Below are 26,059 nucleotides of genomic sequence, written 5' to 3'. Positions count from 1 at the left end.
TGAAAGGATGCCATATTTAAAGGAGCAGGGGAGGATCATATGCCACATATCATTGTAGATTGCTTCCTTAGAAGTAGTACAGCCACTTTAAAGGAGCAAATCAGCAGCGAAATATCAAGAAGGATCTCAGTCTCCTGTCAAGTATTCTGACAAAGCTAAAGGTCTGCATAGGCAACACACCAGAGAATGATAATAATAAATCCAGAGAAGGGCAATTTTCTGCTTTGCGGTTGCAGAAACAGCACCTTGGCAGTAGGTCCTAAAACTAGAAGATATCAGATAAAAAGAGAACATATATAGACAACACACCTGGGGGCAATCAAAATAAATCCAGAGAAAGGTGATTAATCCTGAGGGCACAAGCATTCATAGCTCTCCTCACAAGCCCCAGGTTAAGCTCCACATACACCCACTCCTATCCATACCCTCTTTGCCAGGCTTGTTCTTCCTCATCCAGTCTGTCACCTGTCTCAAGGAGTCAAAGAAGTAATCAGCTTCATTCTGACTGATCACCTAGAAGACATAGGAATGGGAGGCCAAGTTAGCACACAGAGCTGGGTCTCTCTCACCCCATGGCTCCCACTGCAGGAACAGGAATGTCTGGCCTAAAGATCTAACTTGACATGTCAGTAGCAGGACTCATACTTTAGAACACAAGTCATGCTGAATAGAAATTAAGCAAAAGCAGAAATGGCAACATATGTCCTTCTCATCTACAAGAGTTAGTTGAAACGTGGCTTATTATCAGAGTAGGGATGCAACCAAGGAAGCCTGTAAACCAAATCTGTCTCATACTGCTGTACTCTAAGCCTATTACCTTGTCTGCAATCTTGACAAAGAGGCTGAATCCTTCCCAGGAATTTAGTTCCAGCTTGCAGGCAATTGTCTGACACAGTGTCCTTACTTTTGTGTGTGTCCCTACTTCAAATACCTGGAACACAACAGTCGAGATCACAGTGAAAAGGAAGGAAAATAGACTGTCATTGGTTTGATGCAGAAGCTGCTAAGAGCTGATCATCTGCCTCCTCGGCAATGAGCAACAGAATACATTAATGAAGCAAAATATGTAAGTCCATGTAGAATGAAAGCAGATGGCTAGATGCTGGGGAGACATAATAAGACTCAGGGACCATCTATTTGGCCACTTCTAGAGAAAAAAACTGGTCTACATGGATCTTTGGTTTGATCCAACAAGGCAAGTCTTGTGTTCACATGATATGAAAAGCAGCCCCATACAATGAATTTAACAGACATGTGCAGGTAAGAGAGCCATTCTCACCTGCTCTGTATCATTTGGAAAGTAAACCTTGTGGGATATCTTTGTAATGTTCTTCTGTATCACCTCCACTTCCACACTGTGGGGGCCCCACTTCCGAGAACCACTCCTGGAAAAAACGTTCAAGCATACAGACATCTCAGAAGTAGGCATGGCATAGGCTCACTTGGGGGTGCACTGCCTGTTAAACCTGAATATCAGGTCACTTACCCTACACCCCTGCCTAATAAATATATCACTGATAAAAATATCACAGATATGAAGTGCCCAACCAGATGAAACTGGGACATCCTTGTGTTTTTCACTTAGTAACACTCCACTGCTTTAAACAGTTTTGTCCTGGCCAACTCTCCAATACGGGGAGTTGAACCGGAAGAAAAATGCTTCAAATAATGGTGCGCAGTAGGGTAAGAAGAAGGGGCAGGATTTTATAATCCTCACTTGTGCTTGCCATTTTGCATAAAAAATTATCCTCACTCCCTGCTTTACACATTGATGGGAAACTCATGAATAAATATATTGGATGTCCTCATCATGCCTAATCTAGCCCTAAAACACTGAGGAACTGAGGCTATGAATGTACTGTGTGCCATCTTCTTCATTTAATAAAAAATAGACAACAATGAAGATGTTGACAGAGACCCAAATGTTGTTTCTTCCCACAGACCCTCAAATGTTGTTTCCTCCCACAGATGGTTCCTGTTTCTTCCTAGTTACCTCTTCTACTAGAATTATAGCCTAAAACAAGAAATGGGGAGGGACCCTGCAATCCAGACATGGGCAGTGCTAGCCATAGGACATCTGGATCAGCTGTCCCGTGCCCATGCTGGGAGAGCTGTGCTGGAAGCCCCACCACCCACCACCCTGCAGCCAGCTGCCCCAGCCACTGCTTTACAGCTGATCCCCGGCACTGCCTGAAACTCTGGCAGTGGGGGGGACAGTGACCAGCTGTAGGGTAGACAGGAAGCCCTGTCTCCTGTGCTCCGCGCTGCCTGACATCCAGGCAGTGGGAGGAAGGGCAAGGAGCTGCAGGGCTGTCAAAGGGCCCTGACCACCCTACAGCTGATCCCCCCCATGCTGCCTGAGACCCGGGGAGTGGTCAACTCTAGGGCTGTTGGCTCCTCAGACTAATCACTCTCCCACTCTGCTTGAGCGATTATGGGGACCCCTCATCAGTAAGATCCCCTGAATACAGACTTCTTCAAGCACAAGATCTGAAATAGCTTCAGCTGAAAAATCAAACCATGACCAGCAGCTTGTTTTCTACATACCAAAGAATCTACTTATTCTTATGCATAAAGAGTATATGATATGAATATCACTGGAAATGGGAATTATACAAATTATACAAAACTGCTTTAAAGAAGGATCTGCTAGTTTCCTGACCAGAACATACAAGGGAAAAGTGACAAAGGCTGGAGGACGTAAGTTTTAAAAATACATCATCTGGCTTCAGAGTTGGCCACGCCCACTACAGCCAAAACCTCTGCGTGTGTTACAGAGGGAAGGCCTGGAGAGCAAACCCCCCCGGCGACTCCAAGGCGGGCGGGCCAGGGGCCCCCCTGGAAGGATCAGGGAGGCATTTAAATGCCTCCCCATGCATTCCCCAGCCTGTCCAAGGGCCGGCTTGCCCGGGCAAGTCAAGGGAAGGCATGGGGTGTGGCCTAATATGCTAATGAGCTGTGCTGTCAGGGGTGTGGTTTAATATACTAATAGGTTTCTGCTGTTGGGTGTGGCCTATTATGCTAATGAGTTCCTGCTGGGGTTTTTCTACCAAAAAAGCCCTGTTTATGCCCATAGATTCAGGTGGGCAGCCATTTTGGTCTGAACCAGCAGAACAAAGTTTGACTCCAGTGGCACCTTTAAGACCAACAAAGTTTTATTCATGGTATAGGCTTTCATGTGCACTCACACTTCCTCAGACAGGAATGCTCATGCATGAGGCATATACAGAGGATATACAAATGAATCCCATGAAAAAGACTTTCACTTCTCTACACGGTGCTTCTTCAATAATGCCAGTGGATAGTACTTAGACGATGGATGAATGTAACACTCTTGGAGGAGACAAATACATTTCAGAATCTTATTTATCATCAGGTTATTGACCTTTCCCATAATTTTGTTTCTCAGGTAATTTTAGAGAAAATACCATTTGTTCCTGTTTTTTTCTTACAGAGAAACTGCAAATCCAGAAAAATCCACAGTTTTGGGATTCTATTTAGTGCAAGTGGCACAGTGGTTCCAGAAGCAAAGTTCATGTTTAGTTTACTCACTCCTCATATGGAAGGAATTCCCAGGCTTTCATGGTGTTTTTTTTAAAAATTACATGATATATATCATACAGCAAGAATGCCATTCCAATGAGCATGTACTATTGACACTGAAGCCTCACTGAATAGGGGCACAGGGAATCAAAAAGGACTTAGAAAGTACCTCATAACCCTCTGGATTCTGCGTCTGCAATCTAAAGCCAGGTTCTCCTTCTGACGAGTCTCTATGAACTTCTGAGCATGTTTCAGCAGAGATTTACTAGGAGGGAAAAGCCCTGTGCAGAGCCAGAGTAACTGCCAGCCGTTGTTCACGCTGTATCTGCAGTTTTGACAATAATTTCAAAGCATTACTGTATATACAGGATTCATGCAAAAGGTGATTTACCCATCTCAGCTGCACTTCAGACTTAGAAATCCACGTATTGCCACCAGGAATTAAAGAGCTTTTGCTGTCACCCCCTCTGGAAAAAAGAAGCAAAGAGGAATGGAAGCCAGCTCCACTCATGGGCTTGGCAGTGAGGTGCTAGCAGGTCAGTGGGATCCTTTTCTGACAATGAAGTATAAATAAATGAATATTAAGAGGTCAAAGTGAGAAAGGTGGACTAACAACAACAGCATCAGCAACAACAATTTAACTTGGTAAATAATCATGGCAAACTTGAAAAATCCAGTCAACAGATTTGAGCAGACACCCAATCCTGACTATTTGGATAGTGTATCCTAATCATGCTTCTATTAGCTATATGAGAATATGATCTACCATTGATTGTCCAAGCTGGAGAAAGCAGGGAGGGGGATATCACAACTACATATATTTTTCTAAATAATACAAACCAGCATGTCACAGATTAATTATGCAGTTTAAGGGCTACTAAGGTAGTAGCACAGGCCAGTGCTTCTCAAACCTTTCATTTCTTATCTGGTACCTTCCAGACCAGAATTAATGACAATGGAGTCATCCATAATATAGCCATGCATTAGCCTTAAATATGCATGTAAGTGCTGTCAAGTCACAAACCAATTTATAGTGACCCCAGCAAGGGACTTTCAAGGCAAGTGAGAAGTAGAGGTGGTTTGCCATTGCTTTCATCTGCAGAGTCTTCCTTGGTGGTCTCCCATCCAAATACTGACCATGCTTAGCTTCTGAGCTCTAATGAGACTGGGCCACCTTCCCTCTATCAGCCTTAAATACCAACCACTAAAGGAGAACAGAAAACATTAAAATGCTGTGTTCTTAATTTGTGTCCATTTTACATCTCCAACTTTCTGTTTATGATTCCAAAAACAAAAGTTGAGCGGGGGTGATCTTAAGTTTCAAGCCTTACGTAGTCTGAATCATTTATAAGAAATTGGGATTTGTGGTTTATTGTTAATTGTGTTTGAGGTTGGCTATTGTCCTGCAGGAGATGGTCAGAAATGCTTTGTCTTGTTACCTGTTGCTGTTCTCCGTGAGCTGCTTCATAATCTGACAGTAGATCTCATCATGCAGAACTTCCTCCTGAATAGCCACTACGAATATCTGGTCAGTGAGCTCCACAGGGTTTCTCTCTTGCTTTGAAGGGTAATCTCCCATGTATTTCATGATAGGTGAGCAAATAGATAAGGATATTTTTTTTTTTGAGAAGACGCACAATTAAGATCAATTCTGAGCTAATTTTAGAGGCTGCATATCCTTCCTTTTTCGATGATCAGCTAAGATGTCTGGCAAATAATGAGGACATGACAGCCCACAACTTACCAGTTTACTGTACTTTCTGTAACTTTTACCCACTCTCTCAATTTTCTTCTTAGCATCATCTTGATCAGAAAGAAATTATAGAAGCTATCCCAATCACCGTATACTTTTTTTTTGATTCCCCTACGGGGAATTTTTTATTGATTTTTTTACAAACTACAACCGAAAATATGGGAAGGGGAACTACATCTAAGGAGAAAGAAAAAAGACCCACTAATAACTAAAAACCCAAGAGTAGGAGATCAATACATCATCTTTACTCAATGTTACTTTAAAAAGCTAATAAAACAATGAACATAGTCAGTTATGCTAGGTTAATTATCTTTTAACTATTCATTTAACTGCTTAAAGAAACCCCCAAAGCATCCCAAAATTATTTCAGAGTTTTCAGGCACAAATCAGAGTCCTTCAGCCAATATTTATTCTTCTCTTTTCTAATCCTCAATTTATATGAACTTTTGGGGGCGTCCCAATCACCATATTGATACAGAGATGTCAGTATGTTTCTCTCCTGCAATTATTGAACATCGCTAAATAGACTGGCAGGTTACTGGGGACTGGGTGCATTCACCTGACACCCAGCCCTCTTCCCCCTGCCGAAATCAAGACTGATCCTACTTTCAGCAAATTATAAAAGACAGCATCATCCCAATTCACTTCTTATGAGAAACAGAGAGAGTACATTGTAGTGGTGAGAGAACCAGGTTGAAATCCTTATTCTGTTAGGTTCACACAATAGCACTATATAGACAAAAATGAATAAATAAACTTGTTGAGATGACGTTCAATGATGTTTGTAATTTCTATATTTTCAAGACAAAGGACGTCTGACACTGAAGATAGTGTCAGACGTCCTTTGTCTTGAAAATATAGAAATTACAAACATCATTGAACGTCATCTCAACAAGTTTATTTATTCATTTTTGTCTATATAGTGCTATTGTGTGAACCTAACAGCAATTTCTTCCATTATTGTTGTACCTTTAAATTGCTGGTCCCCTTTGTAGATTTATTGAAATCCTTATTCTGCCATGAAGCTCACTGGATGATCTTGGGCTAGTCATTTTCTCTCAGGCTTGATATGAAAATAAAATGGAGAGAAGAATGCCCTGAGTTGCTTAGAGGAAGGGTGGGATAAAATTGTGACAGATATATATCTGGAAAATAACACAAAAGTCAATTCTGGAGAAAGAATTCCCTCTAAGAGCTTAATGAATAAATCATCCTGAGTATAATTGTTGAAAGGATATCAATGAACGTCTGGCAAGCAGAATCCCAAAGGTCTGGATTGGTGCATACCTTCTTCAGTAAAGGCTGTTTCAGGGGCTCCCGAGAGTGAGCCCATAGGGGACTCCGCCCACGGGACTTGTGTAAGACAGCCCTGCTAATGGATTCCTTCTCAGGGACCCTGGAGAAACACAGAAGATCAGCATTGTCTCAAAATACTTCCTCATCTCTGGCAACAGAGTACTCACACTTCTGCCATTCTGACCCAGGTTTGTTTACAACCGAAAGAACCAACTAATTGGGTTTGACCTTGAATTCTGTGGTACAACTACCCACCAACACTTAGGCTTTATATACCCATTACCAGAGTTGCCACATGGCAGGAACCCACATTGCTCTGATAACATCTGCAGGAAAGAATCTTGTGCGTTAACTTCCCAGGTGATTCCATCCTATAGCTATTACTGAAGCAGTGTGCAAAGTGCTGGAGTGTCTTTGGTAGTGGGGCTTGTGTCCCAGAGCACCTATCCCAAGAAAATCTAGACTTACTGATCTACTAGCCTGCCTCTCAGCTTGTCCAGTGAGCCAGCAACCATGACATTATGCGGGATTCAGTCACGTGGAAGCCAGATTCTGATTATATACTAAAAGGCATTTAAAGAGGGTTGTACATTACATTTTAACTCAAACAGGATAGTGGGAACATTGAGAGAGGTCTAGGCAACTTCCCATTCTATTTGGCCCTTGTTCCTCAAAATCTGTAGCACTCTGGATTACAGCACACAGGTAAATCAGCAGAAAATGCAAGAATAGGCACATAATGTTTAACCTTCCGCAGGCAAATCAGTGCTACTTTTGCAAACATTTTAATGAAGCAGTTACTATATCCTCAATATCTGAGAGTAAATAAGAACCAAGGCTTTTAAGACCACCTTTTCGCAACCAACAATTACTATCATGTGGAAAACCTGTGCCATCCAGGCAATCCCACTTTTCTTCCTGAAGATGATTTGCTTCACATGGTAAATGGGATTACTGAATGGAATAAAACCGCAGATCTTGACAGAGACTAGCAAAAGATAAAAACAAGAACTGGCATAGTAATCCTAACAATTTGTGCTAATATATCCAGTTTCTTCCTGGATACCCTGCAAAAAGTGTCTGCAAAGCCAATTTTAAGATAATGTTCTATGGCTCTAAGTTGAGAAAGCTGTTGAAACAGACCACACTAAACATGTTTTAGCATTAGACCATTAACCTTCTCCCAGAGGAGCTTGGTACCAGCTCTGCTTTACAGCTTGGGTGACTATAGGGAAACAAGTGGCTAGAAGAGTACAGCAGAGGTCTGATTGACCTACTGTGTATTCAACTTTTTTAGATAGAGACTATCAATAGGGATCACACCCCTTCCCAAGAGGAACTCCCATCACACAGAAGACAAAGAGGAAGCTGCAGCTAAGAGGGGCTCAAACACAATGTTCATTCATTCTCAGGTGTACTCGGAAAGATGTGTATGACAAATTCTGAAAAACAGAGTACAAAGTTCTGCATGTATACCTGAAGTGCTCATAGGAGAATTCTTCAAGAGTGTATGGTTTCACCTTCAGTTCCTCTTCCTCAGGCTCCTCGGTGCGAGAGTTTAATGATGCCAGTCGCCGTTGTTCAGGTGACATCATCAGTAAACTCTGGAAAGATATGGCCTTGAATAATCCATGCTTATTTCCATGAAGCTAACCTTATGTCAGAACTGGCCATTCATGTGCTTATAGAGTCTTCTCAGCAAAAACCACACGAAGTACCTGGCCTAACAACATTTCCCAAATGTATGCCAATATGATGCCTTTATGGGGTAATTCCATAAATGTAGGGTCACCACAGAAAAAATTCAAATAGCTGTTGAGCCCAATCTCACTTCTGAAGAAAGAAGCCTTTCTCAGTATCATTACTATACCTCATAAATCAGAGAGGTACATATGGGACAAGGTACTCCCAAAGGAAGTTAGACCGGAAACAAATTACTTCTTACAATACTGATGTAATATGCCAATACCTGCAATATATATGGCTGCCACATTCTAGACCAACAGAAAATTCTGAGCTGTCTTCAAGGGCAGGGCATTACAGTAGAGTAGTCTAGAGATTAGCATAGCATACTCAAAAGTGACAAAGATTCTGAAGGGATAGAGCAGGCTATTACTGTGTAGCCCACCAGTTAAGGTTCTTGTCTCAAGTATTACTTCTGTTGTCCCAGCCTACATAGATGAGATAGGAAGCTTGTGATGGGATCTTCTTGGTGGTAGCACCCCACCTGTGGAGTTCCACCCCTTTTGAAGCTTGCCTGGTAACTATATTACTGGCACTTGGTCACCAGGCCAAAAGTTTTTTTGCTCACCTGGGATTTATCCAGCGTAAACATCTCCATCATTCCTATGGTTTTATGACCACAAGCTACTCTTGTTTGTCACGACTAGTTACAGTGGAGACATGAACAAGAGGACATATTGCAGCATGTCCTGAACCAAGTATTTCTATATGTTTTTTCCAGGCATCAATATATCAGTAATATGAAAAGAGTGAGGAATAATAGCCATTTCTTTCAGTCAGAGCATGTATCAATTGCTCCTTACCAGTATTTGACTAGAGGGTTTTGTAACAGAAGGGATGACGTAGATAGACTCTTCTGAGACAAGCCCAGATTTGTTGGTTCGCTCATTCTGAGCATGGACCCAGCCTTGACTTTCTTCTAGTCCTCTTTCCCGGTTTAGAATAAGCAAATCCCCTTTTTTAAAAGCCAGGATCGTTAAGTCCTCTGATGTGCAAAAATACAAATAAAGCATGCTAGTCAGACTTTACTATCAGAGAAAATAATCTGAGGGAGGGAAACATCAAGACATCATTAGATGACAGCAGTTGAGGAAGGGGCCACAACTAACCAACATTCCATCAATCATTGCTGCTGCTGGCATAGAAGAACATGAATTAACAGCCAGCCAGCCAAAAGAGGGTCCCAAACCAATTATCCACTGCTCATCACTATTTCTCCAGACACAGTAATGACAAATCAGGATTTAAAATAACTTCAAAAAGAAAGCATCTACAAACACAGAGATGTGACAGGTTTTTTTATTGGCTTCATATCACAGCGCTATGTGATTGATGCCATTTGGACCAGCAGTCAGGCACACTGATGCAGAATACCTAACATTTTGGAAACCTTTCCTTCTGAAAGCATGATAAGTATCTGCTTATTACTTTCTTCTATCAGAATAAAGTGTCACACCAGACCTTTTGTTTTGCCCTCTGACATACTGAAGATTGTTCTGCCAGAGCAACCATCCTGCAGTTACCTTGCTGTCTGCTCTCCTGCATTGCTATAGCATATGGCGATCTCTTCTTCAGTCCTTCCAGAAACATGACCACTAGTTCTGCAATGACAACACTGTTGACTGATGTCAAGACAAATTCCTCTGAACGCAGTGTGGTAAGCGTGCAACTCTGCCCAAATGTCTTGACTGCCCTGCGGATCACAAAATAACACAGCTTCTAGAGTCACAGGAATGTGAATCTCTGCATACAGCCCTAAAAAAATAAGAGCGCACACTATACTCAGCTAAACACATGGGGCAGAGTGTCTTAGCATACGTCACAGGCAAGAGAGTGGGAAGAAATAAACCCGATGATATTTAAATCTGGAAACAGAATCACCTTGTCCTAGGAGGGCATCATCTTTCATTTCAGCTTCTCCATGTTTCTTATAACAGTAATTAGGCACATAATGCTAAGCAGTGGTGCTGAGGTATAAGCTGTAAGAGGATGGAGCTCCACACTTACTCCTTTGTGCAGAGGGTGCTCTCTAAACCTACTAATTTAAAACTTCCTCCTTCTTACCTCTTCCTCCTTTTGCAGTTGTGGTGACAGGAAAATAGAGGAATCAAGTGTGGGCAATAGTATGAAGAGGAGCTGGCCAGAGTTTGCTTTCAGGGATGCTTTATGTGGGGACTGTGCTACTGTGCTGCATGTAAAGTAAGCACACAAGGATCAAAGAGTACAGCACAGTATCTTGAATGGTGTGTTGGGTACCATACTCATCATCCCACTCTTGCTACAGAAGATTTTCAGTCAGAACTCTATCACTATTGGCTTCACCACAAATAAGGAACATCTTTCCTAACCCTTTACATGGAAATCAACTAATTATTTCTAGTTTTCCCCTCACTGGAATGTCTATTTTACATCAAAGTTTCCTGAATCAGTCCTGTAATGAAAAGTACTTAAAAAAAATCCTTTGTTGAATTTTGGCAGAGATGCAGCCACTCTCTGTCTGGCCCAAGTAGACTTACCTGCTGGTATGAATGCCAGTAATTTCTGGAAAAGAAAGATCTAGAAGCCTCTTTTCTGAATCGTCTAGAAAGCAAATACCTTTCCAGTTAATTGCCACTATGAAATGGTTCTTTGGCAGGCTGGGTCCTGCAAATACAATAAAAAGGATGCTGTAAAAGCCTATTCTTGCCTCAAGTATTCCTCCCTCAGTGCTCTCACCCACACCCAACCTGTTGCCATTACCTGAAAATTTGGTAACTTCAAAGAACCTTGAAAAGAGGAGGGGCCACTGAAATCGGGCAAAATCCACCAGCTGTTCCTTCACATTCTGAGGTGAATGCCTATCCTGGGTGTACAGGCCCTGCAATAAATTAACAACACACTGGATTCCTTTGTGCATATTGCCCTCAAGATACAGAGAAGGCCCTCGGCCCTCCTAAAGAATTTTCCAAGGACCTTTGGCTAACACTGACGTCAAAGCAAGGAAAGCTCAACGATTTGCAGTACAGCTTGAACCTCACTATTAAAAAATAAAATAAAGCAGACCCGTCCTCATGTTCCAAAAAAGCACCCAGAAAATGTGAATTATAAATGTGATGACAATCCTGCTTATTTATTTTCAAAATGTATACTCCGCTTGTCAAGAATATATTCAAAGCAGTGTACAACAGCCAATTATAGAGCATAAAGGTTTTAAATAACATTACAAAAACAGTACAAAAAACATTACAAACTCAGATGTTATTTTTAAAGCTGGGAGAAGCCTTCTCAGTTTCTTCTGAATCTCCACGTTTAAAATTTAAGGTATATAAAAGCTCTTTGGGAAAGAGAGGCAATGTTCGGTTTGAATGTAGGAAACTCAGATTCAGATCCCTGTTCAGCTATTACACACCTCATTTGTGTTTCTGAAATAATTAAAAAGCATGGATGCGAGGGAATCCAATTCAGATGTAGCATCCACCTGCAGATGTATCTGTCTCTCTTGGAACACTGCCTTGTATTCCACAGGACAACATAGAAGGAACATATCATAAAGAGATCTAAGTGAAGCAGAAGCAAAGGGCAGGGCAGGAAGGCAGAGTCCCTTTACTTCTGAGTGTGCATACCTTGGCATGAGCATATGTGATGAGGCTCACCCACTTCTCCTGGGGTTTGGATCTCAGTAGCTTTGCTGGGATACACTCCTGTAGTATGTTCTGAACCAAGTCATTCTGGATGGATTCTCCAAACCTGACATAGCAATATTTGGCTCCTATTTCCACCAAATCTTCCTCCTATAACAGTTAAGGGGGTTAGGTGATCTGCTGGGAAAAGTCTTAAACCTAATCTCTGTCATTTTTCAGTGTTGCATTGCTATGTCCCACAGATTAGAAAGTAATCTTTTCCCATGAGGGTTGATGTACAAATCTGTACATCACAATGCAAATGGGTTATACAAACAGCATTGAACAGGCCCATGGATGGGCAAGAACCCATGGCTGAAACCATGAACCAATCCATGAACTGGGAGGTTGTTTCATGAACTGAACTGGTTCATAGCAGTTTGTGACCCCTGCTTTCTGCTTCCCACCACTTTCGGGGTTTCCCTGCAAGAGGCAGCAGGGAGCAGAAAGCTTTCTGCTCTTCACAAACTGTCACAAATTGCCATGAACTGCCTTAAACTTTTTGGTAGTTCACGGCAGCTCTTCAGTTCACAAACATTGGTTCACAAACCACGAACCAGCCAAAATTTGTCATGAATGTACATTTGTGAGCCCGTTTGTGCCCATCCCTAAATAGGACATTCAAATGGATTGTAAAGAAAAACCCACATGGCAAGGAGTGAGCTTTAGGAGGAATTATTATATATGCCTTTCCTCTGCCACTGGATGAAATACAAACCCACCTTCTCACAGCGATATTCTCCAAACCGAATCCCACGTATGATTTGATGATAGATGAGCTCAGTGCTGACTGGATCTTCTTTAGAGTTGTGCCAGGGAGAGAAGATCTCTTTCCTAAAGTAGAGGCGCCAGGGAGTGTAGCGCTCATGGCCGCCCTTCTCCCTTTCCAGTTGTTCACACTGGGAAATGGCATCCATGATGTGATCCCGTCCGCTACCTAGCGACCAAACCTAACAACATGGTCTGTTTTAAGTATCAATATTATAGTTATGAGTTGGATTCATTAATAAGCATGGGAAATTCCTCCTGAAGTCATCTTATTTATTGGGAAAAGTTAAGAAGAGGAATTAAGAAGTATGAAACAGCAAAGGTAGCAGCAGAGGGAAAAATATGTTGTATCAGGAGGATTAATTAGCAACGTGGTGTAAAACAATGTATTTATGAAGTAGCTAGAGAAGGGGGTGGTGGTCTTATTTTATGCCTCCTAGGTTGTTTGCTTTTTGTTTCTTCAGCTCTGTCCCTGAGGAGCATGTGGAGCATTGAATATTTTGTATATTGTAATATATTTTTTCACAAGGCGCCTAAAAATTCAGAATGAGCCAGGTATAAATTCTTAAATAATTAAGATAAATTTATTGGCACGTGTCCCATGAAAACTGCACTGAAGCTAATATGACTCTTAGATTTCAGGGAGTGCCTGAAATTGAAAAAGAAGATTTGAAGAAGACTCTGGGCGAGATGATTGCTCCCGTAACAGGCTTATCAGTGGAGGAAATAATAAATGACATGGAAGCTGCCTATAGGGCATACTCCAATTATATAAAGAAAAATAGCCTGCCTGGAGAGATTGAGGTTAGATTTGCAAGAAGACAGACCAGAGATGCAATATTAAAGGCAACTTCGGCAAATCCACTGAAATCTGGTAATATAACCATCAAAACTTTAAAAGACATTCCATTTGAAATACGTCAAAAGAGGAAAAGCTACAAGGAGCTCATCTCATTTCTTCAAACCAATGGAATTCAGTATCGGTGGGCGATTCCTGAAGGTGTCATTTTTAAAATCAACGATAAAAGAGAGAAGATTGACTCCATCTTTAAAGCTAAAGAGTTTTTGAGACATCAGCTGGGATCAGAGGAAGACCTGAAAGATGAAGAAACTAAATCAAGTGACTCTGCTACTTCTGGAACAGATGAGGGTTCTGTGGGTGAAGCAGGAGTGGGAGCAGTGAAAACTGTATATGACTTTAGAGTCAGAAAACCGAAGTAAGGGCAGAAGGACTCTATAAACTGCCCTTTGAAGCAAAAAAGATGCTCAAGAAGTTATCTCATAAAAATTAATTTACTAACATAGAAGTAAAACAAGAACTCTACAAGTATATTGTGTGACTAACACTTTTATTACTAACATATAGCTTAACATGGAAATGATCTCCTTCTCCTGGGTTTTTAGTTAGTGTGGGTATCTTTCCTTTATCCTTAGTTGTAGTCCCTCCCTATATTTTTCACTGTAGTTCAGTAGTCTTATGAAAAATAATAAAATTTCCCCCTTGGGGGTTTAAAAAAAAAGAAGAAAAAAAAGGAAACTGCACTGAAATGCAAGACACCAGCCTACAGTCTATTTCAGTATTTTGAAACCAGGAGAAATACTATACTAAGCTTTCATCATTCGAACATCTAACAATCAGACTGAATGCACATGTTGTGAATCAGACACATGAATAGCCTGTCATGATCATGAAATCAGTAGAAAGTATGTAATGAAGTGAGTCAGAAAACATATACATATTGCACACAACATAAATATTCAGGCAATTTTGTTCTCACACAATGCAGTTAACATGCCCAAGATAACTAGAAGCAAATTCCATCCATGCTAGAGAAAAATATTTTTAAAAGCTCAGATTGTGCTTGTGTGGCCTTCAGTTCCAAACTATTCTTTACTTGCTACAGTTGTGAGATGATAGGTAATTCAGGCTTGGACTCATGACTTTACCAAGTGAAGAGTAAAATACATGAAACTGGATTCCACTTAATATGCTTAGTGTGCAATGATGATTAAAGGATGGGTAAAGCAGAGGATACCAACAGAGTGCTGTGGAAACAATCAGGACATAGTTTATTACAAGTTATATGCTTCACCTTGTCATACAAAGCAATGTAGAGGGAGAACCCAAAGGTGTCCTTCAGGTTCATTTTATCAGCTATCATCTGACAGATCTCCTTTGCAGTAGAAGCTGAATCTGCAGGGACTGTGATGCTGCTTCCATTCATCAGAGTCACACTGAGCGTGATGGGCATCTTACTCTTTGTTGCCTGCATGGAAGAGTTAAACAAATTTAGAGTTGCACAGCATCTTTCTCCTCACACCCTCTATCATGCAACCACCATAAGGAGCATCTGTAACTACATGTAAGATGTAGAAACCTGACCTATTCTTGTTTAGATATAAAAGAGGCTGGTAGCTGTTTCAGTCTATAGCAAAATCCTAAGTCCAACAAAAATACACAACCCATTGTGCAAACTTCTGAGTTCTCCAGAACATTTCAGCAGGCTGGATGTATGATCTTTGGCCCTTCTAGCTGCTTACATTTGCTAGGTGGAGAGCTGGTGGACTGAGTCCAGGAGACAGTAAATGCCTCTCTGAGAAAGGGGGTAGTCATTCTTGCCTTGGAGCAAGCAGTGGTGCATTGACTCGTAAACAAACCTAGGAGAGCTGAACAACTACCTTCCAGTCTCAAATGTACCATTCTTGAGCAAGGTCATGGTTTTAGGCCTGGTTATTGGGTTGACATAGCTTTGGTTGCCCTGGTGGATGACATGTGCCGGAAGATGAACAGGGGAGTGTGACCCTGTTAATCCTCCTGGATCTCTTAGTGGCTTTCAATACTATCGATCATGGCCGCTGGATTGCCTTCTGGGACTGGGACTGGGAGGCACTATTCTGTGGTGGTTCTGGTCCTATCTTGAAGGTAAGTTTCACAGTACAATGCTGGGGGACTGCTGCTTTTCTACCTGGCCTCTTCCCCACAGGGTTCCTCAAGGTTCCATCTTGTCCCCCATACTTTTCAACATCTACATAAAGCCACTGGGAGAGGTCATCTGGAGATATGGGCTGAGTTGCCACCAATATACAGATGAAAAGAGAAAGAGTCCAGTTGCACCTTAAAGTATATACCATGCATCCAGCTCCAGAATTCAGGGCAATCCATGTTTTGTAGTACATTCAATTAAAAAGGCCATATTATATTGTCAAATGCTTCTCTGCATCTGTTACTAGGATAGATCTCTAAATTGCAAGCTGTCAACCAGCAACAATTTTGATAACAAGCCAGCAGGTGGGGGTGATGACTTCACCCCCACCAGTTTGGTGTAGTGGTTAAGTGTGCGGACTCTAATCTGGGAGAACCGGGTTTGATTCCCCACTCCTCCACTTGCACCTGCTGATGTGACCTTGGGTCTGTCACAGGCTCTGGCACAGCTGTCCTTGAAAAAGAGCAGTTTGTGTCAGAGCTCTCTCAGCCCCACCCACCTCACAGGGTGTCTGTTGTGGGGAGGGGAAGGGAAAGGAGTTTGTAAGCCGCTCTGAGACTCCAAGTGAAGGGCGGGGTATAAATCTAATCTCTTCTTCTTCTTCTTCTTCTCTTCTTCTTCTTCTATAGTCAAGAAAGCTAACAGATAGAAAAACTCTCTTAAAGAGGACCAGTTTCTTGAAACTGAGTTAGAAGGGATCGTAGAGGTCACCTATTCCAACCCCCTTGCTTAGTGCAGGAATTAGTCACCTGCAGGGGTCATTTCGTAGAAAAAGAGCTAGGGGGACTCATTAGTATATGCCACACCCCCTGACATCACCGGAAGTGTGTCCTCCCCACAGCCGGCGGCGACCTCCAGCGGGCACCAGCAGGGAGCTCCAGGCCCCGCCCTCCCGCACCTCACCCGGGGGGATGGCGTCCCCCCGCGTCCCCCCCAAATGACCCCTGGTCACCTGCAGCACCCCACTCTGCTTAAGAGCACACACCTTAAAAATATTTTAAAATGATTGAAATAAGCATTTTACAGGAGAAATTCTTGTGGGGCTGTGCCTTTAAGAAAGGGTGCAGAGCCCCCAAAAGCCCCACCATAGCTACGTGCCTGGACTATTGTATTTTACCAATAATACCTTAATAATCATAATGAAGGGGATGTTGGAGAGAAGTATTTTCTGTTTCATACATTCTATCAAATATGATTGTTCTCAATATGCATAATTATGTTGTGTAATCCCCTTTTTACTTTCTGTATTATTACTATTAGTCTGTTTTTTAAAAAGTAAACACTATATTTAAAAAAAGATTCATCAGTATAAGGAGAGAAGAGAAATGGAATACAGACAATAGCTACCTGAAGCTCCAGCCAACTAGGTGATTCAGACCGTGCTCCGTTGACATATGTGCGCCTCAATCTTTCAGCACAGTATGCAGCATACAATGATGGTCCACGTCGGATGAAATTCAACAGAAACTGAAAGTACAAAGTACAAACACGGCATAAAAACCTAACATAAAACACAGACGTTCATTAGGATTTGTGGATCTACTATCTCAGGCAGTATCTACAATTAATGAATATTTATTGTCATTTCTACATCTCTCTGTGTATTAAAGTTTCGTCCAAGATGGTAAAACAATTATAGAGTATCTAATACGATTTCTCTATGGCAGTGTCATCTCCAGATAGCATAGCTATAGTGAGGCTAACAGAGGAAAGGGAAGAGGGAGAGAAGGGAGATGGGAAGGCACAGTTGGCGGAGCAGTAGCTATGGATTTTAGAATCATATACTCTAAGGTTTTTATATACACTTTTCAGCTACCAACTAAAGGCTGATGGACATTGTCCTGGTATTGTGGAAATGGTTTTATATGTTAGAATCCAAATCCCAAGGTCATCTGAAGATCTGGAAAAGCCTAGGACGGACAAGAGAGTTTTCAGATGTCCAAAATTCATTATGGGAATCTATTACCGAGAACATCCAACATCAAGATCAAAACAAGATTTCTCCTGCTAATCTCAAGATCCAAGGATGTTAGCGGATAGGGAATGAACAAGGAGAAAAAGGAAGTGAGGCAAGGCAAAATAATTGTCATATTTTCCTTCCTCCATTTCTCATTATGTGAATGCCTCAAGTCCTGCCATTTAGAGGTCAATCTAGCCAATATACGCAAACAAAATTGCAGTAGATATTCATGCAGCTGCACTGTACTGACTTCAAGCACATCTGTCTCAGATGTTGAATACATCGTTAATATTTAACACAGTAGCTACTACCAAGTGTAACAACTGTACAATAAATACCTTCACAAACTTTTCTGAAGGAGGGAAAGAACCAAGACACAGAGAGAGCAGTATCCAGCCTCTTAGATAACTGGTTTTATTGTTATTCCCACTAAGCTGTTTGCAGATCTGGCAATAAATCTCATCCCTGTGGGGAAAAAATAAGCAAGATCATCCTCATCTCAAAGACAGGCACTTAGTCATGTAAATCCCCCTGCCACAAGTGGATATCATTGTGTGTGTGTGTGTGTGTGTGTCTTAAATATTGTTTTGTTTACTGTACTTTTTTGCTTTATATAAAATGTTGCACCCCAGCACCTCATACTGTATCTGCCACAGATCTACATGCTAGCCCTTTTCATACTTCAATTTTGGCACTCAAGAAGCACACACTATCTGTGATCTTGATATGTGCGGTTGTCATTTTGTGTCACTGGGCCAAAGCATGTATTTTTCATGTGTGTGTACAATTTTAGTACATGTGAATGGATTCTTAGATGTTTGAAGGAACACATTTGTGCATACTGAAACTGCACACGCATGGAAAATATGTACATTACCCCATTCAGACAAAATGCCAACTGTGCGTACTGAAAACCATGCACGGCATGGATTCCAGTTACATCTTTGAAGAACCAAAATAAAATCTCTCAAAAGAGTTACTCTCTTACATAATGTGAATTCCAGTCTGAAAAAGGAGGATCGGTTCATTTCCTGGTCTAAAGGATCTCCCTTAGCATCATACTTAAACTTTCCTCACTGTCATTCCAGCCATCAAAAGGGAGGAAGTGAAATCAACAAGATGCTCAGGGAAAAGGTGGCATATAAATATTTAAAGAAAGAAACGTTCACAGCAGGAAATGAATTTGACAAAGCTAATTGAGGGCACTGAGAGAAAAACAGCATGCAAACTCTGTGAGGATAAGGGACTGATAACTTGCAGAGGTTTGCCCTTTTTATTCCCAATATTGTTTTCCATAAAGCTTACAGTCAATGATATCAGGCACATTATTCATGAGGGTCAAATTGTTTGTGTACAACCACATTCTGCCTACTACACTTTCAAAGATGAATGATCTGAAAGAAACTGTTTAGTACTGTGACAAATACTACCGCTTGAGAGCTGTAACACATCTGGTTCACCCAAGAAATTAGTAACAAGTATGTTTGCCATACAAAAAAAGTTGCATTTAAAAAAGACTGTCAACTAACACTCTTGCACTGACCACCATCTCTCTCTAGAGGTGGTTGGGCAGATATACAGAATGCTTCGTTCAAATAGTGGCATGGAACTAGGCAAGGAATACTCCCCTTGCTGTTAACAGCCTTGTTCCTTCAAAAATATCCACTAGTGCTTCTAAACTACAGAACAAAATGTGTGGAAAAAAACTGAACCAAACTGGTAGATAATTATACTGTAATCTGGAAATGGTGACACCAAGTGTTGCATAATTCAATCAATTGATACGGATTTCATACCTGATGCCAGGAAGCAGGATAGCATTGCTGATAATAAAGTGCACCTTTTCAAGGTTAGACAGAGATCTCTCTGATGCAGTGCTCTCTTCCCGAAGCACTTCTTCCCCACTGGCCAGGTGGCTTGCTACCTAAATTGTAACAGAAGACCGTTTTCCTCCTTTGAATTAAGGGGTCCTTTAAAAGACACTCTGGAGCAATAAACTGTCATTGTTGATTAATTTCTTCTAAGAAACTAGCTACTAACCACTTTCTCACACACAACTCTGTTAGATGCACTTCAATTCAAACTGTGTGTATGTAAGCAATGTCAAGTCTCAACCAACTTAGGGTTGACCTCGTAGGGTTTTCAAGGCAGGTGAATAAACAGAGGTGGTTTGCGACTGCCTTCCTCTACAAAATCTTTCTTGGTGGTCTCCCATCTAAGTCCCAACCCAGTTTAGCTTCCAAGATCTGACGATACTGGGCTACACTATACCATTTCACATTTCTTCGGTTCCAACTAAATAGCCTTAATTTTTTCCATATTTTGCTTTCAGTGCAAACCCCAAATCCACTACCACATTTGCCTCAATCCATCTTGATACCATTTTATATTATTCTGACAATTCTTTCTGTTAATATTTGTCTTGGAATTTCATCTACACTCTGAAATTTTCCTACCTGATTTCCTTCCGTGCCTGGAGGGCGATGAATAACGCCTCGATGTCAAGTGGGCACTACTCTTCTACTTAAACCGGACGTGCCTGACTAGAAGGGATGCTACTCTGTTTGTGTCTTACTCCAGCACTTCGCTGGGATCGAAAGTTTCGGCTCAGCGCCTATCAAAATTGATTGTGGGGACAATACGACTATGCTACTTGCTTCCAAAACTTCCTCTCCCTGTACGTTTTTTTTTAAAAAAATCCCCGGAGGGAAATTTTTTTTTTTTTTTTATATTAGACTACAAAACTACAAAGAAAATATGAAGGAAGGGGACTACATCTAAGGATAAAGGAAAGGTAACCACACTATACTAAAAACCCAAGAGGAGGAGACCATATCTGTGTTAATCTAAGTGTTATTAATAAAAGTGTTAGTACAACAATATACTTGTAGAGTTCTTGTTTGTCTCGGCTTCAATGTTAGTATATTAGTTATTGTGAGAGAACTTTCTGAGCATCTTCTTGTTATTTGCTTCAAAAGGCCATTTTCAGAGTCCTTCTGCCTTTACTTCGGTTTTCTGTCTCTGAAATCATATGTAGCTTTCATTGCACCTGCACTCGTTTCCACAGCAGTGTCTTCATCCGTTCCAGAGGTAGCAGAGTCACTTGATTTTGATTCTTCCTCTTTGGATTCTTCCTCTTTGGATTCTTCCTCCAATCCCAACTGACGTCTCAAAAATTCTTTGGCTTTAAAAATGGAGTCAATCTTTTCTCTTTTGTTGTTGATTTTAAAGATGACACCCCCTGGGATCGCCCACCTGTACAAAATTCCATTGGTTTGAAGAAAAGAAATTAAGTCCTTATAGCTTTTCCTGTTTTGGCGAATTTCAAATGGAATGTCTTTTAAAGTTTTAATGTTTGTATTCCCCAGTTTCAGTGGAGTTGCTGAAGTTGCTTTTAAAATAGCATCTCTGGTTTGTCTTCTTGAGAATCTGACCACAATTTCTCCAGGCAGGCTATTAGCTGTAGCAAACGGTTTTCTTGAAAGTTTTGTTCTGCTTCAACTTCCACCATTCTTTTCTTCATTTTCTTATTTGTGGTGTCTATCTCTTTAATTCTCTTGATCGCATGCTCCACCTTCTTCCCCGTCTCTGCCAGTTGGTGCTGCTGAGATGCGAAGTTTTGATTCAAGGAAGTCAGTTGCTGGTTAAAACCATCGAGTTGCTCCACCACCGGCTTGAGCATATCCGCTAACTTTTTCATGACGTCTGCTCCCTCTTCTGGTTTTGGACTCTGACTACCTGCCGGTTTCATTTTAAACTCTCTTTGCGAGGCTGCCATTTTATTTGATTGTTTACAATTCCAAACCACTTCTCACGGGCTCAAAAAATCGTCGCCTCAATGTCAGCGCTCAAGTAAGTCTCTCAAAACAAGATCGCTGCTTGTTTCCCCCCCCTGCCCCTTCGTTTCGCGTATCTGTCCATTCGCATAAGAGGCATCCCGCTTTTAAATTATTCCGCTTATTTTGAACCCACGTTCATTGTTGGTCATTTCTCTGACCTCGCTCGCAGTAATTGCTTTTCTGCTCGATCTCCAGCGCTTGTCCCAGTCAAAACAGCTTGTGCCACACAGGGGCCACACAGCGGCAGGACCGTCAGGGCGGAGGGAAGCCTCAATTCTCCGGCATTGAGCCATCACAGAGGCTGCCCCTCAAAAGCCCTCTGGCCTGGAGCCTATTGCAAAGGCTCCGTGTGAGTGCTACTTGAGGTAGCACCCCTCCATACCGCTGGTGTGCGAGCCACTCCCCTGAGGTCCGGGGAGAGCGACCACCATCGCTGATCCACAGACCAGAAATCTCTTCCTGCACATTTGAAGGCACATTCTACCAGATCTATGGCAACTTCCACAGTTTTCCTGAAGGGCGCATCATTGTCCTCTATCTGCAGAGCTGCCACGTGGGCCATGGCAACCACGTTTATTCAACATTACGCACTAGATGTTCGTGCGCAACACAAGATGGATCTGGGTCATTTGATTTTATCATCTGTGGTGCACTGAACTGACAGCACCCACCTCCAGGTGAGCCACTGCTTTTCAATCTCCCATAGGTGTGATGCACAGAGTCCATGAAGAAGACAGACAGGTTGCTTACCTGTAACTGATGATGTTCGAGTGGTCATCTGTGCAGTCACACCACCCGCCCATCCTTCCCCACTGCTGTTATTCTCAGTTGTTTCTTTACATCGCTTTGGTTGATGGCGGTCAGAAGGAACTGGCAGGATGTCCATGCTCCACCCTTCTGGGCATGTGCAGTGAGGGTTCCCACGCAGACTCAGTGTGGAGGCGTGAAAATCCCATTGTGAGCTTTTTACAATACTGATCGGATCAGCACAGGCACACTGGATCCTATAGGTGTGACTGCACAGATGACCACTCGAAGATCAACAGTTACAGTTAAGCAACCTGTCTTTAGCCTAGGTGGGGCTTGTACCCAGGTCTTTAAAACCCTCTACAGTTAGTTTCACCTGCTATTGCATCCTCCTTTTTTAATGTTTATTTTTAAAAGGCTTTTAAATGCCACTTCTACTTATTTTATTTTTGGTTTTATTCAGGTGTATTTTGATGTGTTTTATAGCTGCTGTTTTATCTGTCTATCATTGATGTTTTATTCATTTTTTAACATATTGTTATTTTATCATTTGTTCTGCAAGTGACCCATATTTTAACACAGAGAAAGTTAGGGCAAAAATAGTTTAAAGAAATGTGCACAGCATTGTAACCTTCATCTCCTTTCCATTCTAAAGATACTATTGCTCCCTCTCCCATATTTGCAGGGGTCATTTCCTGTGGGAGCGCACAGGAGCGGAGCTTTGGCAGTAAGGAGCCCAGGGGGTGGGCACATGCAACAAGCCCCGCCCCCTGCTCCCAGCAGCCCTCAGTCGGGCCATGAAGAGCAAGAAGCAGCCAAGTAAGTTGCAGCCCCCCCCCCCCGGGCCCGCCTTCAGGTACAAGCTCTCCCTCCTCTGTGAGGGCTGATCTGCACGTCCCCCCCAATAGCTAGCAATCCAAAATAGTCCAGTGGAGCCTGAGCGGTGGGTGTTGCCTTCTGACACACTTCCGGTGATGTCAGGGGGTGTGACATATGCAAATGAGTTGTGCGAATAAGTTATGCTAATGAGCCCCTGCACCTCTTTTTCTACAAAATGACCCTTGCATATTTGTACTTTCTTTTTAATGTATGGAATATTAATATATTTCTGTTTGTCTTTTGAGTTCAGCAAGGAACTGAATTCTCCCATTACTTCTTACCATAAACATTTATTTTGTAATTTTACTGCTAGTTTGGGCACGACTCTGGGCCAATCCAGATGTGATTATGGGAATTGCATGAATGAGCTCCCCAGTGGTTTAAAAAGCAGGTATAGATCAGAACTGAGTCTTCCACCGTGCACAATTATTTTGAACTTGAACCTGAAGTGGCCCTGGGAAGCTGCTATTTACCTTGTTGGGGCAATCATACAGGTCCTAATTGGTTTACCCCACTGAGTAACTGCCAGCTGTTTGGAACCATTTCAGGTTGGGAAAATAGCATGGGAGGGAGGTTTAACCTCTCTCCCATGGCACCTCAGTGGTGATTTGGATCAGGGCTCCATGTGCCTGCTTCTTAAAAGAATGAGAGCTTATTCACGTCACTCTCAGCATCACCTCTGGTTTTTATTCTCTGAGTCCCATTTGCCCTATCTTTATGGTACACTAAAGCCCATTTTGAATAAATACATTTTTACATGAAATACTATTTCCCATGATGCTGATTAGTAGAAATTTCGATGTTAATTTGCAAGTGTTTAACAATTAGATGTGCTCATACATTTACCTTGTGGAAATATGTACAAAGAGTGGGGTTGCACCTCCCCCTAATTTGTGATGTAATTTTGTCATGATGAGAATGCACACATACAAAGCCTGACATGTCATGACCCTCCCAGCTCTTTTTTTGAGGCAGACTAACCATGAGAATTAGGAGCTGCAGTGGCTCAAGTGGTTAAGACGCTGAACTGCAGGCTGTGGAAGGTCAGTAGTTCAGCAGTTCGAGACCCGGGTGCCGCAAGACGGAGTGAGCTCCCGTCTCTAGTTCCAGCTCCTGCCAACCTAGCAGTTTGAAAGCAAGAAATTGCAAGTAGATAAATAGGTACCACTTTGGTGGGAAGGTAACAGCGTTCCGTGCGCCTTGGTGTCTAGTCATGCCGGCCACATGACTACAGAAACGTCTTCGGACAGCGCTGGCTCTTCGGCTTTGAAACGGAGATGAGCACCGCAACCCTAGAGTCGGACTCGACTGGCTTTCGAGCAAGGGAACCTTTACCTTTACCTTTACCTAACCATGAGAATTGGAAATATTCATGTACATCTCAGGCTACATATTATATCATAGATCTGGTAGGGGACAAACTTGTCCAGGCCTTCTATCCTATTACAAACTTACAAGAAAATTATGGGTGCCAGTCTACCATTAGCTACAAAAAAGGATGTTTTTCCTGGGAAGTCACAATTCTGGGAAAGCTACAATATGTTGAGGAAGACAAGACGACATAACCCCCTACCTTTCCAGTTATCTTGGAGTTGCGTTTTAGCTTCACAGAGGAAACTACCTTGGAGAACTTGTTATCCTTCCTGTTGTCTCTCTAAAATCAAAAAATAAAGTTTGATCCCCAAAAGACACTGAAAACCTCTGATTAAGGAAAGTGATACAGAAAGTAAACATGGACCTAGACAAAGTGAACCATTGTGGGTTGAAGCCCCTTGTCTGCAGTCTTGAGAACTTTTGCCTGTGAACTTTTCAATCCTACACTACAGGAATATTGGCCTGCTCCCTTGTTTATGTAAAACTGTATCATTTGATGATGGATGCTGCTAACAGAGACCTAGGGTTGCCAGCCTCCAGGTGGGGCCTGGGCATCTCCCGCTTTTACAACTGATCTCCAGCTGACAGACATCAGCTCCCCTGGAGAAAATGGTGGACTCTATAGCATTGTAATATGCTGAGGCCCCTCCCCAAACCCCGCCTTCTCCTGGCTCCACCCCCAAAATCTCCAGGTATTTTCCAACCCAGACCTGGCAACCCTACAGAGACCATTTCCACAGTAGTGAAATTCCCCATATTGATGCTTTTAAAACTGTGTGTTTTAAACTCTGCAGCAGATTTTTCCTCACCAGGCGCAAATCCGGAGTTTTCTCCTTCTTATGCCACGTTTTTGGAACTCGCTAAAACTGGGGATTCCAAAAACACAGGGTAAGAAGGAGAAAACTCCGGGTTTGCGCCTGGTGAGGAAAAATCTACTGCGAAAAATGTTGCATAATGTGCAGTTTTAAAAACATCTATGCGAGGAATTTTACTACTGCAACAATGGTCCAAAGTTGAATTTAGATCTCACAGGAATACATAGATGCAATTATATTCCTCATTAGACTAACCAGTGTTTGAGACATTTTGTAAATGTTCAGATTAGACAACATTTCTATACAGTATAGGCCTACACAACACAAACGTAAAATATAGTTTGCACCATGTCTTCCTGAGTGATGGCTCTCTGCCTGGCCCATATACCCTCAGAATAGCAACAAGACATTATTGCAGCATAGCAGCATAGCTGATTTTGGCCCAAGCTGCATCTGCTATGTAAAGGTGTTTTGTTCTGCTGTGGCACCAGCTTCCTTTGCCTTCCATTTGACTCAGAATAAAAATCTCACGGTCTGCATCAGGATGCAGTTGTTTAGGGAGAGCGAGGGGGGGAGGAGCAGCCTCCTGGGGTGCCAGCATAGCGCTGTGCTGTGGGGAGGAAATGGCACCCACGACCCCCCCCCGCAGAAAGTAAAGGGGGTGGTGACCTGGCAGGGGGGGGAGGAAAGATGGAACAA

General features: G+C 42.2%; 1 protein-coding gene across 1 annotated transcript in view; it reads right to left on the bottom strand.

The window, feature by feature from the left end:
* Window positions 1–26,059, bottom strand: part of MYO7B (myosin VIIB) — an 87,440-nt gene that overhangs the window by 7,430 nt on the left and 53,951 nt on the right. The window contains 19 exon segments of the mRNA XM_015426818.1: window positions 426–513; window positions 818–931; window positions 1,280–1,385; window positions 3,713–3,868; window positions 4,983–5,136; window positions 6,535–6,692; window positions 8,069–8,196; window positions 9,139–9,320; window positions 9,859–10,028; window positions 10,852–10,978; window positions 11,075–11,192; window positions 11,938–12,105; window positions 12,717–12,944; window positions 14,856–15,029; window positions 17,094–17,213; window positions 18,045–18,171; window positions 19,503–19,630; window positions 20,592–20,615; window positions 21,946–21,949. Coding sequence (XP_015282304.1) covers window positions 426–513; window positions 818–931; window positions 1,280–1,385; window positions 3,713–3,868; window positions 4,983–5,136; window positions 6,535–6,692; window positions 8,069–8,196; window positions 9,139–9,320; window positions 9,859–10,028; window positions 10,852–10,978; window positions 11,075–11,192; window positions 11,938–12,105; window positions 12,717–12,944; window positions 14,856–15,029; window positions 17,094–17,213; window positions 18,045–18,171; window positions 19,503–19,630; window positions 20,592–20,615; window positions 21,946–21,949 — 2,474 coding nt within the window.

This window comes from Gekko japonicus, unplaced genomic scaffold (assembly GCF_001447785.1).
Source record: "Gekko japonicus isolate JY-2015 unplaced genomic scaffold, Gekko_japonicus_V1.1 scaffold14, whole genome shotgun sequence".
Classification (NCBI taxonomy): Eukaryota; Metazoa; Chordata; class Lepidosauria; order Squamata; family Gekkonidae; genus Gekko; species Gekko japonicus.
The sequence above is the reverse complement of the archived record's forward strand: the minus strand, read 5'-3'. Positions and strand labels throughout refer to the sequence as shown.